Here is a 13,793-nt window from a genome sequence, read left to right as displayed (position 1 = left end):
TGGATGCTTTTTCTTAAGTCACTTATGTGTAACATTTTGGGCTGGCTTTTGGTGAAGGAATGCCATAGGCTTAAGTGGACCTCACTTATAAACAGAAGTGACCTGGCATTCACTCCAGGACTGGCTACACCCTTGCCATGAATCATGCAGTAAGTTTACCTGCGTTAGTTTAAAAATAACCCATGTTGAATGCAGTGTCAGTCTGGTTTCAGCACCCAGAGCTCAGGACCCTGTGGTGTAAATGAGGCTACCGCCTGTGAAGCAGAGAACTCACTCATCAGGCTATGCGCTGCCCTCAGCGCTGAACTCCAGAAGCACAGGAGTATATTTGAGTACTTTTTGACACTTTTTTTGCTTACACCTTCTATTAAAAATTATTTAGCTAAGGGATGCTTCTTTCTGGACAATATGACAGCTAATTCTCACCCTACTGAAATGACAAAACTGAAACATATGCAACACTAAAACTCATGGCTAATGTGATTGTTATTGACCATTTGCCAGTTTATCAAATGAATAGCCCACCAGCTAACTGGAGAAGGAGAAAAGTGCTATATATATATATCATGTCTCACTCACAAACTAACTGGATAGCTCATTTTAAAATCTATGTAAAGCTGACCATCAGTATGTAGTTTATAACTGTTATCAGTCCTCTTGTACCAGATGTATGTTTGTTCATCTTCACCTACCTTTTCAGCTGACTGGGCAGTGCCAAAAAATATTGGAATGAAGGCAAGCCATACTATACAGGTAGTGTACATAGTGAATCCAATGGGTTTAGCTTCATTAAAATTCTCTGGGACACCCCGAGTCTTGATGGCATACACAGTACATGTAACCATTAGAAGAATGCTATAACCCAAGGAACAAATGATTTGTAGATCCGTAATGTCACATTTGAGAACTCCTCTGGCTTGATCAGGGTTCATAGTTTTCTGCTCATCATAATCTATGATGATGTTGGGTGGGTCAACTGCAAACCAAATAAAGACACCTAGAAGCTGAACAGATATCAAACTTGACGTGATCGCCAGCTGCGATGTGGGGCTGATAAGCCGAGGTGCAGTCACAGACTTTTTGCCCTGTTCAAATATGCGGTAGATGCGGTTTGTTTTAGTTAACAGGGCTGCATAGCTGATGCACATCCCCAAGCCCAGGAAGATACGCCGGAAGGAGCACACTGCAACGTTTGGTTTGGCAATCATCAGAAATGTGATTATGTAGCACAGAAATATCCCTGTTAACAGGACGTAGCTGAGTTCCCTCCCAGAAGCGCGGACAATGGGAGTGTCGTTATATCTGATGAATGTTGCCATGACAAAAATGGTGGCAATAATTCCCAGCATAGCTAAGAAGACAGGTATCACAGCCCAGGGTGAGTGCCACTCCAGCTTGACAATGGGTATTGAACGGCATCCTGTTCGGTTCTCGTTGGGCCGCTCGCTGTATGAGCAGAGCAGACATGTCACCTCGTCAGCCTGGTACTGATAGCCATCACAGAGCTCACAGTGCCAGCAGCATGGCATCCCCTTCACCATCTTCTTCCTCTCTCCCGGCTTGCAAGGCAGGCTGCAGACCGAGGACGGGACTTCACGCACGCCTTTGCCCCACTGCATTTCATCAATCTGCAAGGTATGTGAAATAGGAAGAGGCTGGTTATTTAGACATTATTGTCAGTCAGCTGGGGTGGGAATGGAAAAAAGGAGGACCAAGGGGGAACCTACAACAGAGAAAAGCCAAAAGTATAAACTTTATATGTGGTAGACTCCAGGAAAAGCAGCAGGAGCCCCACAGTCTTCACATGGGACTCTAATGCATGACTGTATTTGGTGCCTTCATTTTCCATTTTTATTAGTAGCTAATTCTGATGGAATGACACACAACATCAGATAATACACTAGTGTGCTAACCTCTTGTTTCATGAAAACTGTAAGAAAACTGCAATGGCTTGAGGGAAGGCAGCAGTTACATTCACAGGACTGATTTCCATGCATCTAAGAGCTTGAAGCTTCTTACCAAGACCACAATAATATATCTTCCTTCTTGGAACTACTACTGATCAGGTTAATACTTTAAATTAGGTGGAAATATGTCTTATATAGGGCATGGAATCAGTGAGAATGTGGCAAGATCTGCAAAACAAGCCATGTAAGAAATATGAAGGACAATAAAAATTGTCATCAATGAAAAATGCAATAATTAAATAATATTTAACTTCAAAGTCACATTCTGCTTTTGAAAGGCCAGACATGCCTCTGGGAATGCAAATTATAAACTATTATATTAAATAAATGGCAAGTCTCACTTGTTCTGCAGTCTCAAGAACCCTGAACTCCAAAGTATGTGCAACAAAGGCCCCAAATTGTGCAGAAAATTAAACTCAAAGAATTTCTAAATATTCTAATCTAAAGCCAGTTTCCAAGAAGAAGCGAGGTTTAGCATTGAATTCCCCAGAAAATGTCAGTAGCTGCAACAGCTGTGTGGCTGGTGTGTGTGTGGCTTTTCCAAATATAAAACCTGATGATATCCTGGGATAGATGCAGGTGTTATTAAAAACAAAATTTCAGCTATTATTTCTTTAGGTTACTTAAACGCTTACAAGCTCCGCTATTTTCCCTACAAGTAAAAAATTCTAAGAAGAGATTCTTGAATCAGCTGCCTTGATTATTAATGTATACAGGAAGAGTGAGGTTTGCAAGTCTTAAATTGGAGGATTAAGTTGAACTTTCCTAATTTAATTCAAAGCAGATTCTGTATCATCTTCATTTCATAGAATTAAAAAAAACCCTAAAGTCACATCTGCTCAAATACTATACCACCAAGTCTCTGCTGTGAGTGCTATAAAAATAATCCCTCAATAACAGATATTCTAGAGGTCTGCCACTGCTTGCGAAACTTCATTAACCTTCAATATTCACAACTTATTCTGAAAAAAAATTTGAATATCCATGAAGTCTTCTTTCATACTGTGCTGAGCTGAAGCTATGTAGCTTACAGAAACCAAAGGATGATAAAGGAGAGTAAAAAGACTTGCTTAACTGCACTGGTAAATGGTAGTTTTGTCTTACTGGAAGAGCATGCAGAAGAAGCCTGGAAATCCATTTCTATGCCTGCCTCTGTCATTGCTCCGACTGAAGGTTAGCAAACCCTTTACAAACCTGAAGTTGAATTCCTAGGTTGCGTGCATGCCTTGCAAGAGAGCTGCTGTAAGCTGGCATGTTCTGAGTAACTCACTTGCTGCAGAGGCACAATAAATGATCTTAGCCGGAAAGAAAACCAAAGAGGTAGTGAGCAAAGAGGTAGTGAGCAAAGAGGTAGTGAGCAAAGAGGACCAGTGCCAAGATTTCTGACCCATAAAACAGGGGTAAAAATTTCATAACAATTGCTTTAGAAACCCACTGACCAACAGTTTGCTGCTTCTTTTACTCCATCGCTGACTTGTATCTCACCTTCTTAACAGATAGACTGGTACAGGGTAACTATAACTTACCAGGGCTTGCACAGCTAGAAAGCAAGACACATAGATCCAGTCCAGATTATTTATTTTTCATCATAACTATTAAACACAGAAGTTACTTGATGCCCTTTTCACAGCATGCATTGAAATGAATTGAGAAAGGCATCTTAACTGTGTGGATTTCAATCTAGTCTGCAAGTGATGAAAGGATTTTCATCAATTTTCTGCAGGCTACTATCTCACAGAACCACAGAATTATTAATGTTATCATTCCCCCACCCGCTCCTTATGACTACAAAAGGATGAATTTCCATAGTCTCAAATGCATTCCATGGCATCGCTGGGTAGTTGGGACACCCTAAAGGTACTTCACTCTGCACAGATACTGTGTGTAAAGAGATAAATAGAAGATCAGGCAGAATTATGGAAAGTCCTTTTTCTCGTCTCCTGGGATGATGCCAAGCCAATTCTGCATCACTGCCGTCAGAAAGATTTGCAGCGTTCTGCTGCTTCTGGAGAGAAAATTAATGATGAAAACTGCCTGTCTGATAATCTACCTGGCACAAGAGCCTGGTGCTGAGAGACGAGAATCAAACTAGAGACACTTTCTCCACCCAGAAAATAATATTCCTGACAAAAAATTGCCTTTGAAATGAATAATTGTTTCATCACTTCTTTCAGAATGCAAACAAACCTAATAAAATGTTAATCTGTGCATTTGGCTGCTTTAGGATTGAATAATTGTGCCTGATGTACTTTTTCCTGTCCTTGTTTTCCCCTCCATCCTTCTTCCATTTTTACTGCAGTTTCCTTGAAATAACTTAGCTTTTGAGAACCTGGATCTAACAAAGACTTCTATTGCAGCAAGTAATTGTTATATTCAGCCACTTCTTTCATTTACTTAGATCTAAACCTCCTCAAATTCAATGACTTTTTTAGTCACTATGACCTGGAAACTGCTTACTTAAAGTTCTTGCTGAGTTCAGAGTTTCAAGATCAGGATCATAAAACTCTGATAATCAGCAAGGATAACTTTTCTTCACTACTACTGTAAGAGGACTTTCAACAAAACTAAAATAACAGAGCGTTTCTCTCAGGAGCAGGAAGTGCAGCAGTGGCTTAGTCGCTTCTTCCACAGGAAGGTAGCCATGGTGCAGCCCACTTCCATGTCCTACCCAAGATCTCACTGATGGCAAACCAGCAGCAGGAATATCTGAGCAGCATTTGGAGACAAAAACCACAGGAAAAGGAGCCGCAGACTGCCATGACATGTCTAAATTTCTTGTTTTTAAGGGAGAGATGCAACAAAAGTAAAAATGGTTTTGAGAATGACGATTTCCAAACCCATTGTTTCAAAGCACAAACAGTCTTGCCTGCCAAGATTCACAACTAAACCACATCTACTAAAAACACAGATTAAAAGGTTAACTAGAGGCAGGGCAGACCCAGCACTAAGGAAGTCCATGCTCTTCTGCTGACACTGCCCCCAGGCCAGTTTGATCAACTTGGGCAAGGCACTTCACCTATGTTTTTTCTTCCATTTGCCCACCTATGAGCTGGAGGTACTGCCATTTATGTTTGTAACAAAGACCTATAAAAATCTCTGAGAGCCACAGAGGAAGAGTGCTATGTATTTATAAATCCTACATTTCTATACGCAAATATAATAAACTCTTAACCCAGAATCAAAAAGTGATTATGAAAATGCTAATCATAATCTAGAAAGCAGTAAGTAAACAATTTCATAAATCATCAGACAAGTCTTTTGCAATTAATACAAAAGTTGCTTTTATGTAGAACTTTCCATTTCAGTCATACATAGAAACAGCACACAGAGGGTAACTGTGCTAATGATAAACTTCAAAGTTGGCCCTGCTTCGTGGTACTTGGCTCCACTATGTTTAACTCGTGCACTATGTTTTGCCCTACCACTACAGTACAGAGGAAAAACTCAAAACTGAAAAAACAAACAAAAAAGAAAACAAAAAGCTCCCTTCCAGATCCAGTGCCTTCCTTCCCCACAACCACAGGGCAATGAACTGTCTCAGTTAGGGGTTAACTCTAATTCTTATTTTCCTCAAGCTGTCCCAACTCCTACGTATTGCCCAGTTCATAAATGCCTCGAGCTAGAAGGATGGGATCTATTTCCAATATAAACTCTCATTATGTTCACTACAGAACAAACATTAACAAGAAATGCTTAGTCTGTCTCATAAGGCCCATCATAATTGTTCATTTTAATGAATAAAGTAACTCAATATGTGTATATAATTTGAACACTGCCGCTTTATTTCTCACCACCACAAACATTTCTATAATGAGCTATTTGTTCTGAACTAAATTGTTCTGTGCAATGTTTGATTAAAATAAAAATCAGTACAAAAATAATTACATTAGTGATAATTAACCTACTTGGGGAAAAAAAATGGCCACGTTCCCTGGTACAACTCTCATAACTGTGCCATTAATTTCATGGACACATTAGAAAACAATTGTGGAGGATTGTGCTCAGATTTATTGCCACCTTACAGGTTGCTTTTAGACTCTAGTTACTAAGTCAGCAGTTCAAACAGTTTTTGTATGTTCAACTTTACAGATAGCTATATTTGCATGACTTAGCTTTTAGGGCTTAGCTATTAATGTTTTGTAATTAGTTTCTAAATCCAGGGCTTTAACATGCTAATGGATTTAAGCTAAGAATATGTCAATAACACATAGTTAACAGAGCCTTCTGCAAAATATCAACTAAAATCCCTTCAACTGATAACAGCAAGATAAGCCAAACTACAGATAAGGATGCAAAGCTACTCCACTGGCTTGACCAGGCCATGTAAAGAAGGTGTTTCACCTCATACTGTAACTTATTTCAATTTCACTGCCTGCATGGAATTGACAGAACAGCCTTAAGACAAGAGCAGAGCCGACAGGGTGAGGGAGGCAAAAAATCCCAAGAGTTTCTGCTTGCCACAAACAAATCACTGCATTCTGAGCAGTGCAGGAACTGTGCATTTTCAGGATATGCAAAAAAATCCCCAGAAACTACAAAAACTCTATTGAAAGAGAATGATGATTTTAACAGAGGCAGTTCTGCTCTGGGTAACAACTGCACCCCTTCCCCTTCTGATGGGAGCCAAAGCTGTGGTCCCACCCAGCTCCTCCAATAGGACCTGGCTGTGCTTGCCCTTATACCCCTCGCTCGGGAGTCATCCTCTTCACCTGGGCGCTTGCAGCACAGGTTTGAGCCCAGTTCCACCTCAGCACCCTGGAATGAAGTTAAAACTGAGCTCACTCCCGCCTCTTCATTTTCTTTCCATTTTGTGGCTTTAAAATCAAAGTCAAAATCCAGCTACTTCAAAGCAGCTTTTAAAATCTGTGCAGGGCAGAACTAGGGCACCTTAACCAGCAGCCCCCAAACCCCAGAGACAGCAGTGTCTGAACCTGACCTCCAGCTGCTCTCAAAGCATCTCTGCTGGTATGGGGGGTGTTATGGCCCCAGCAGAGCCTGGGAACCCCTGCTCCCCACAGAGCACCCAGAATGAGGTCCTGGAGCTCTGCAGCTCACCCCTGCCTCGTGACAGCTGTTTTCTCTCCTTACTTTCAGTGCCGTTCCACAGAAACACTTCATCAGCGAGATGGAGCATCAGCCTGGCGCTGCTTCTTCCTGTCGCCAGGGACGATGTGGTTTGTATGAGCAAGTGAGTGTTTTTAGGTACCTTGGGACACTTCAAAGAAAGCTACTTTAGAAGAAAAGCAAAATCTCCTAAGTTTTCCTGCTCTGCTGCATTAATTATCTTAAATCCCTCCAATCTTTCTTCTTTATAAACAGAAGTCAAATGTCCTTATGTACTTTTTGTTTTGGTTTCTCCTACTGCTGCCCTTCGTGTTTCTGCTGTAACGGCATAGCAACTGCTGCGGGAGCAGACAGTGTCCTGTGCATAAACCACAGGACAAGCAAATCACATCTTTCTAATTAAAGGTGATGGAAACTCACCACCTCTCAAAGACTTCCAGCCAAATCTTGCAATTTTTCATTGTCAACACAAAACAGAAACATCAAGAAATCATGATAGCATTCCCATAATGCCAGACCCACATCTTCACACCTGCTGGTTCAGATACCTATTAATGAGCAAAATGCCCCCAGGATCAGCCTCACCCAGCTCCAATTTCTTCCCCTCATCAATGCTATGACAGCTCCTGGGAAGCCCTGGCATGGGCAGGGATCCCACAGTGCAAGCTGCTGTATGAACACGTGATGGAAATAACTTCCCTTAAAGATTTTGGAAGGTGCTGGACTGGCTGCCCCATTTACTCCTGTATGAGGAGGAGGGGGCTGCTCCATGGGGGAGAAGCCTGGCACCCTGTGCAGGGCTGGGAGATGCCTCAGACCTGCCCCGGAGCTGCATCCGTTCCTACTGCTGTCTGAGCTGGCTTGTGTTTCACTGCATAGGGGCAGAGGCTTACCCTGCAATACCAGAGGTCAGTCATCTGTCTGCACTTTTTCCTAGTAAGAAAACTCTGATTTCATATAAGCATCTTTAAGCCCTGCAGGTGAACTGGGAGAGGCCTTCACCCACTCCGCTCTTCTCATACCAAATGTTCAGCTGTCTGTTACCTATCATGGGTAAAATGTCCCTTGGCACTGTTTTTTGCTGCTAGAGTAAAGGACAGCTGGTATTCAGATACAAGTATAAACATCTGCATAGCATCTGTGTCATATTTTACTTAACACATTACATCAATTATGATTTAAACTTCAAATAAAAAATCACCTTTTTTCCCTACACTGTAACTCCTTTTTGGTGATCTCATAATAAGCAGTTCTTAACCCTCATATAAACCTCATTTTCCCTTTCCTAATCTTGCTTTCTCTTTCATTTAGTATTTGTCATCATTTTCTACCAATCTTACCTGCTTTAAGGACGCCAGAAGCAACTTACACTGAGCACTTATATTATAATGACATCTTTAACAAGATCCAAAGGCTATTTGTTCTACATTAAAGCAAGGATATTTTTAGCATAAACCCTAGAGAAAAATGCTTGATCTAAAATTTTTGCAAAAATGCTTATTATCATACATTTCTGTTGACACAAAATAAAATTGAAAATTAATTATTTTAATGTTTTTATATCTGACTACAGCTTCATGTTGTCATCTCACTAATGGAAGGGCATGGACCACACGTCTTCAGTATTCATCCTCCATCCCCTGTGTAATTTTATTTAATTACAAAAAGAGCATGTTCTTCCAAACATGCATTTATAATACACAATTCTTATCTATTTAAATTGGTAGGTTGGAGCAAATCTATCTTCTGAAAGCAGAGGTAATCTGAGACAATTTTTCATCCTTAAGTAAGTGGTTTAGAATGAGAGCAGCTGTAATCAGCCCCAAGCCCAGGAGCGAATGACAGGGTGTTTGGGGTGTTCTGATGCTGCCCTTTGGGTTGTGCCCCCCCAATTCCTTCCCAGCACATCTCACTGTCAAACTGGTCAAAAGGGAATCCACGCTAATAGTCCTTCTCCATATTTCACAAAACAGACTAAGCTCGTGGTGCTTTTAATATTTCACATGCAGAAAATACTATCTCCCACATGGGGAGCAACACTGTCATTCTTACATGCTGGGCTTCATTTCAGAGTATCATCTATTCATTTGAAAATTAATAAGACCAGTCCTCACTGTCTATCGCTGTTCATTTTGCTGCAGCCATTTTTTTACCCTCAACAAACAACAGATATTTTTAGGGGAAAATTTGGTCTCCAAGTGCTTTCCTTCAACTCCTGCTACAACCCAGCACAGGGCAAAACCTGTGGAGCATAAATTATCTGATTTTTTTGTTTTTTTTTGAAGAGTGCTCTAAAGACATCCAGTGTCGGGGGAGGAAAGGAAACCCTGTTTCATGGAATTAAATAATTTACACATCAGGTTACAGCTTCATACAGGGAAAATGCTAGCTCACTGTAGAACCAGCCTGGAATGCCTTAATCAAGTGACACTCCCACTGATTTCAACCAGAGCTTGCTTTCAGTGAGGAATGATGGACTCGTGTTTAATTGTGCTATAAATCACCTTGAAATCATCAGCAGGTTACTTAAGAGGCACAGCTATTAGGGAGAATTTACCCTAAAAATGGCTAACACTGTTAACACTCTTTTTTTTTTGGGGGGGGAGGAGAAGTTCTAACTGATGTGGTGCTGAGATTATGAAAAATAATAACCTCTTTTTACTCCAAGTACTGGCTCATACTGCATAGACCACAGACAACTAACCCACCAATGTTGAAGTCTACCAGTGTCAGAAGTCCTGCAAACCCATTTAGTAGGTGCCTTATCCCACTCTCAGGAAGCACCATCATTTTCCTGGCTCAATACATGCACTTCTGGCAGCCCCCTTAGCCAGAACCTTGCCCACTAGGATGCTCCGTGAGAATCACCAAGGAACTCTCTGCTCAGTACAGGGCAAATGTGGTTCTTCAAAGTCCCCTGTCTTGGCCTGATAAAGATGGAATTAATGGCCGTAACAAAAGGCAGCTCCCTGCCATGAAGGTTTGCGGCCATCCTCGATTCAGACAAGTACTTTTGCATTACTCAGAGAAACTAATTTCTTCTAGATTGAACCTCAGAAACAGCTACTTTTTACTTTTGCAAATGTTTCGATAAATATTCTTCTCAGGTATCTGTGGAGAGGAAAGATCAATGATTTGATATTGACAGTGACTGACAGAACTGAAAGCATCAGACATCTTTTACCAATGAGCAACACAGTAGACTTCACCCACAGCAGTGCCTGAAAGCTGATTATACAAGCAAGGTGATAAGCACTTTGCCTCAGCAGCCGTGAGGCACAAAGGACGCACAGCGCTCAAAATAAGAGCTATGCAGAAACACTTTTACACATACCATCTCAGTTCATCTTTACAAACAAACCTGCTAAGTCAGAAACTCTTTCTTTGATCCCAGCTACAAATCTAAATATTCTAGGAGAGGATCACCCTCCTTCATTGGATATTTATATTAGTTTAAATGTGTCATTTAACTAATAGGCCAAACAAGAATCCCCAAACAAAACCAGAACACATTTAGCCATGCTGGGCAGAAAGCAAAACATTTACATGCTTAACTCAGAAGAACCTAAACCCATGCATTCTCAAGGTTGAGAAAACTCCTGCCATTCCCCTCTCATGTGACATTTCATCCAAAGAATGCCCCTTAGGGCTAGATGCAGCATCTGTCCAGCACTCAGCATCTCCATATCCAAAAAAGACACCAGGAAGAATGTCCCGTAGGCTTACACACCAGCTTGCTGTCCCCTCTGTGAGCCAAGCTCCTGGAAACCTCAACCTATAATGCTAGAAAACAGTGAAACACCACAAAATGCTGTGACTCATTCAAACTTCTGCAAAGGGACACTCAGGGACTGTCACACTTCTGGCTATGAATAAAGTCCTGGCAGCTGAACTCAGTAAAACATCCTTTTCCAAACTATTTCTCATGGCACAGGCATGAGTTGACCTTACCCAAATTTCGAGAAAAGGATTAGCCCCTTATGCTTGTTTATCTCTGATTATGATCTAATAATGTTTGGTGGAGTTTGTTTTTTTCCCTGTTGTTTAGGATTGGGAAAAAGGAATACTTCTACCAAATCCAATATACGCCCTTCAAAACGGAAAGGGTAATAACTAGAGATGTACCAAACGGCATATGTGTAATTTGGATAGCATTTATCTTGAAGTGCCTGCCAACTCAAAATGCTTTAGTTTATTTATCCTCCTAATTCCCAAGCTGATTCAAAGACCAGTATTTTCTAGTCAAATTATTTGGTCCTGGTTTTCCCTTTTTGAAGAATCAGCATCAATGGTACAGTAATTTTCTCATCATGTCTGGCGTGCATGGCATAATGACATGCAGGCCGGGGAAGCAAGATGAAAGAAATATAAAATTCCAAGTGAAACTCAGTACCTAACTCATTTAGGCCCTAATTAGATTGCTGCAGCGTTATTAATACTATTAAATTATCTTGCTCAGGTTTTACTCAGTCAATTGGTCTGTAAAAGAACTATGGATGGTACACAGAAAATTAAGGTTGGCTGATGGGACTTTAATTATCCTGCACTTGGGGCCAGTCTCCCATCACTGTAGACACGTCTCCTTGATACTGAGTGGGAGAGGAAAAGGAGAGTGATGTGGTTGTGGAAGTGGGTTGCTGCAGGGGGAGGTGGCCAAGGGCTGACGATGGCATCTGCTTCTGCTCCAAAGCTGCAAGGGATACTTGTTTGGTCTGTGCCGAACTGCACAGTACAGAAGGTAAAGACAAAACACAACCACCCCTCAGCATAGGTTGAACAGGAAGATCATTCCATGGCTTTAGACTCTCAATTAATACTGGCCCGCCAATCACATCCTACCTGAAATGATTTGAAATTCCACTGAAATTCTGCAAAAAAAAAAATCAGAGCCTTTTTTCTTTTAAATTAACCTTGCAAACCTGAGGAATTTTGTGCCTCGTGCCATTTTTGCACATTAAGGCAATAATAACACAACACTTAGCTTCCCCCACACTATCTCTTTCCACTACTTTGAAAGGTTAAAAAAGGATTTGAACTGGTACCTTATTCCCTCCAGCTGAGCACCTTAAATATTTAACCATAAGACATACTCCCAGGTGTGCACCTTCCAGTGCAGTGAATTTTCCTCCCCACTCCTTCCCACAAGCATGGCAATGCATTCAGGAAAACTGTGGAGAGCGTCCTGGTGCTCTCCCCTCTTGCAGGGAACATCTGGCAGTGGGGAGATGGATTTACTCCCAGTTGAGGGGGGGACCACGTGCAAAACTCCCATGTCCTGAGTGAATTCAAACCTCATGTAACTGTGATCGAGGGGAAAAGCTTCCACCACCTTTTCCAGTTGTATTTTTGAGAGAAAAAGGGATCCAAGATCTGCTTTTACAAAGGGAGATTCAAATCTGTCCTATCCTTCACCAGCCAGACTAAAGGACAGACACTGCAAGAATGGAATAAAATATGTAATTATAGTTACCACTGGGAGCCAAATGCTCAGATGCTACTTTTAATGGTCAAAAAACCACCCTCCACCCCATTAATGGTGCAATTAAGAAGTAAACAAGGTTGTTTCATGGGAACCATTTAACGCAGCATTTTCATATAAAATGTACATTTTCAGATTAGTGGAAGAAGAAACAAATAAAAAAGGGAAACAGAGCAAATAAAAGGCTTTCCCTCATGTTTTAAGAGCAGGCTAAAGACCCTTTGCAGCTGCTTATTTGGGGCCATTATTGCCTATCATGTGAATAATTAGCTTGAGACACATTAAAATCCATACTATATATCCAATATGATAGTCTTGCTGCTTGTCAGTTTTCTACAGAAATCAGTATTCAGGAACTTTTAAAAACTGATTACTTGTGAACCGCTCAATACATGTTCTCTGTCAGGAACCTTTATGCTTTGCTTAAACGTTGGAAACTGTAAAGACTGTTCACATTAAAACATTTACATGCAAATTTGGTAAATAAAAATGGAGACAGATGAGTAAGCTCTTGGCAGCTGTTACTTGCCACTGGACTACTGGTGTGACTGGAAGATCCAGCCCATACATGTTGAGGAGCTAGTGAAATAAATTCTCAGGCAGGTATGGTCCAAAAGCTTGTAATCCTGCTCGTTAGTCTGACTTCCAGGTTTTGCACATGGAAAGCACACCTCAACCGTCTAAACATGATCATCTTAACAGAAACCAGAGCGTATTTCACTTGTCCTCTGCATACAAGTACAGTAATGAAACCTGTTTTGCTCTTTTGTGTCAGGATGTGCTGTGGATTTGCACTCTCTGGAAGATTTTGCTAGAAGACCTTAACAACTAGCCCTCAGCATCCCTCAAGTGCAGAGCATGTGCTCTGCCTGTGGTATGCAGCCATGGGTCCCCAGCTTCATCCTGACCTCTGGAAGAGGAATTCCAGGTATTCACAACTCACAGAGACAGGAATATTAAGCAACACCTTCTACTACACCAGACAAACTGCAAGAGGGAATATGAAGTGAATCAGAAAGGAGACATCAGAAAAAAAACATGACAAGGGTCTTGAAGCCTTGCTGGGCTTGCTAGATGTGAACCTCCATGCTGCTGTACACTACCTCCAGACAAAAGATTACACTTATCTTGCAAAGGAAAAGACAAAAACTTAGATGCATTTGATCTAGAGGCAGAAATGCAATCACTATGTTGCTGATACTTCTTAGATTCTCACTATCTTTCATGCACAATGTTGGTGCATCCTGCTTTCTACCCTTGGAGCAGTGGAGGAGTAGCTGCTT

The 13,793-nt window shown here is 41.2% G+C and overlaps 1 protein-coding gene across 9 annotated transcripts in view; it reads right to left on the bottom strand.

Annotated features, from left to right (window-relative positions):
* GRM7 (glutamate metabotropic receptor 7) overlaps positions 1-13,793 on the bottom strand; it is a 298,171-nt gene that overhangs the window by 68,378 nt on the left and 216,000 nt on the right. For 8 of the 9 annotated variants that reach the window (XM_062630392.1, XM_062630394.1, XM_062630393.1 and 5 more), the window contains one exon: positions 693-1,628. The exons of the other annotated variant lie outside the window; for it this stretch is intronic. In XM_062630392.1, the coding sequence (XP_062486376.1) occupies positions 693-1,628 (936 nt within the window). The remainder of the gene's footprint in view (positions 1-692; positions 1,629-13,793) is intronic. 9 annotated transcript variants of the gene reach the window in all.

The sequence above is a fragment of the Pezoporus occidentalis genome, unplaced genomic scaffold (assembly GCF_034315485.1).
Source record: "Pezoporus occidentalis ecotype Australia unplaced genomic scaffold, CSIRO_AGI_Poc_V1 ctg35, whole genome shotgun sequence".
In the NCBI taxonomy this organism is placed as follows: Eukaryota; Metazoa; Chordata; class Aves; order Psittaciformes; family Psittacidae; genus Pezoporus; species Pezoporus occidentalis.
This window is presented reverse-complemented; position numbering and strand designations above follow the sequence as displayed.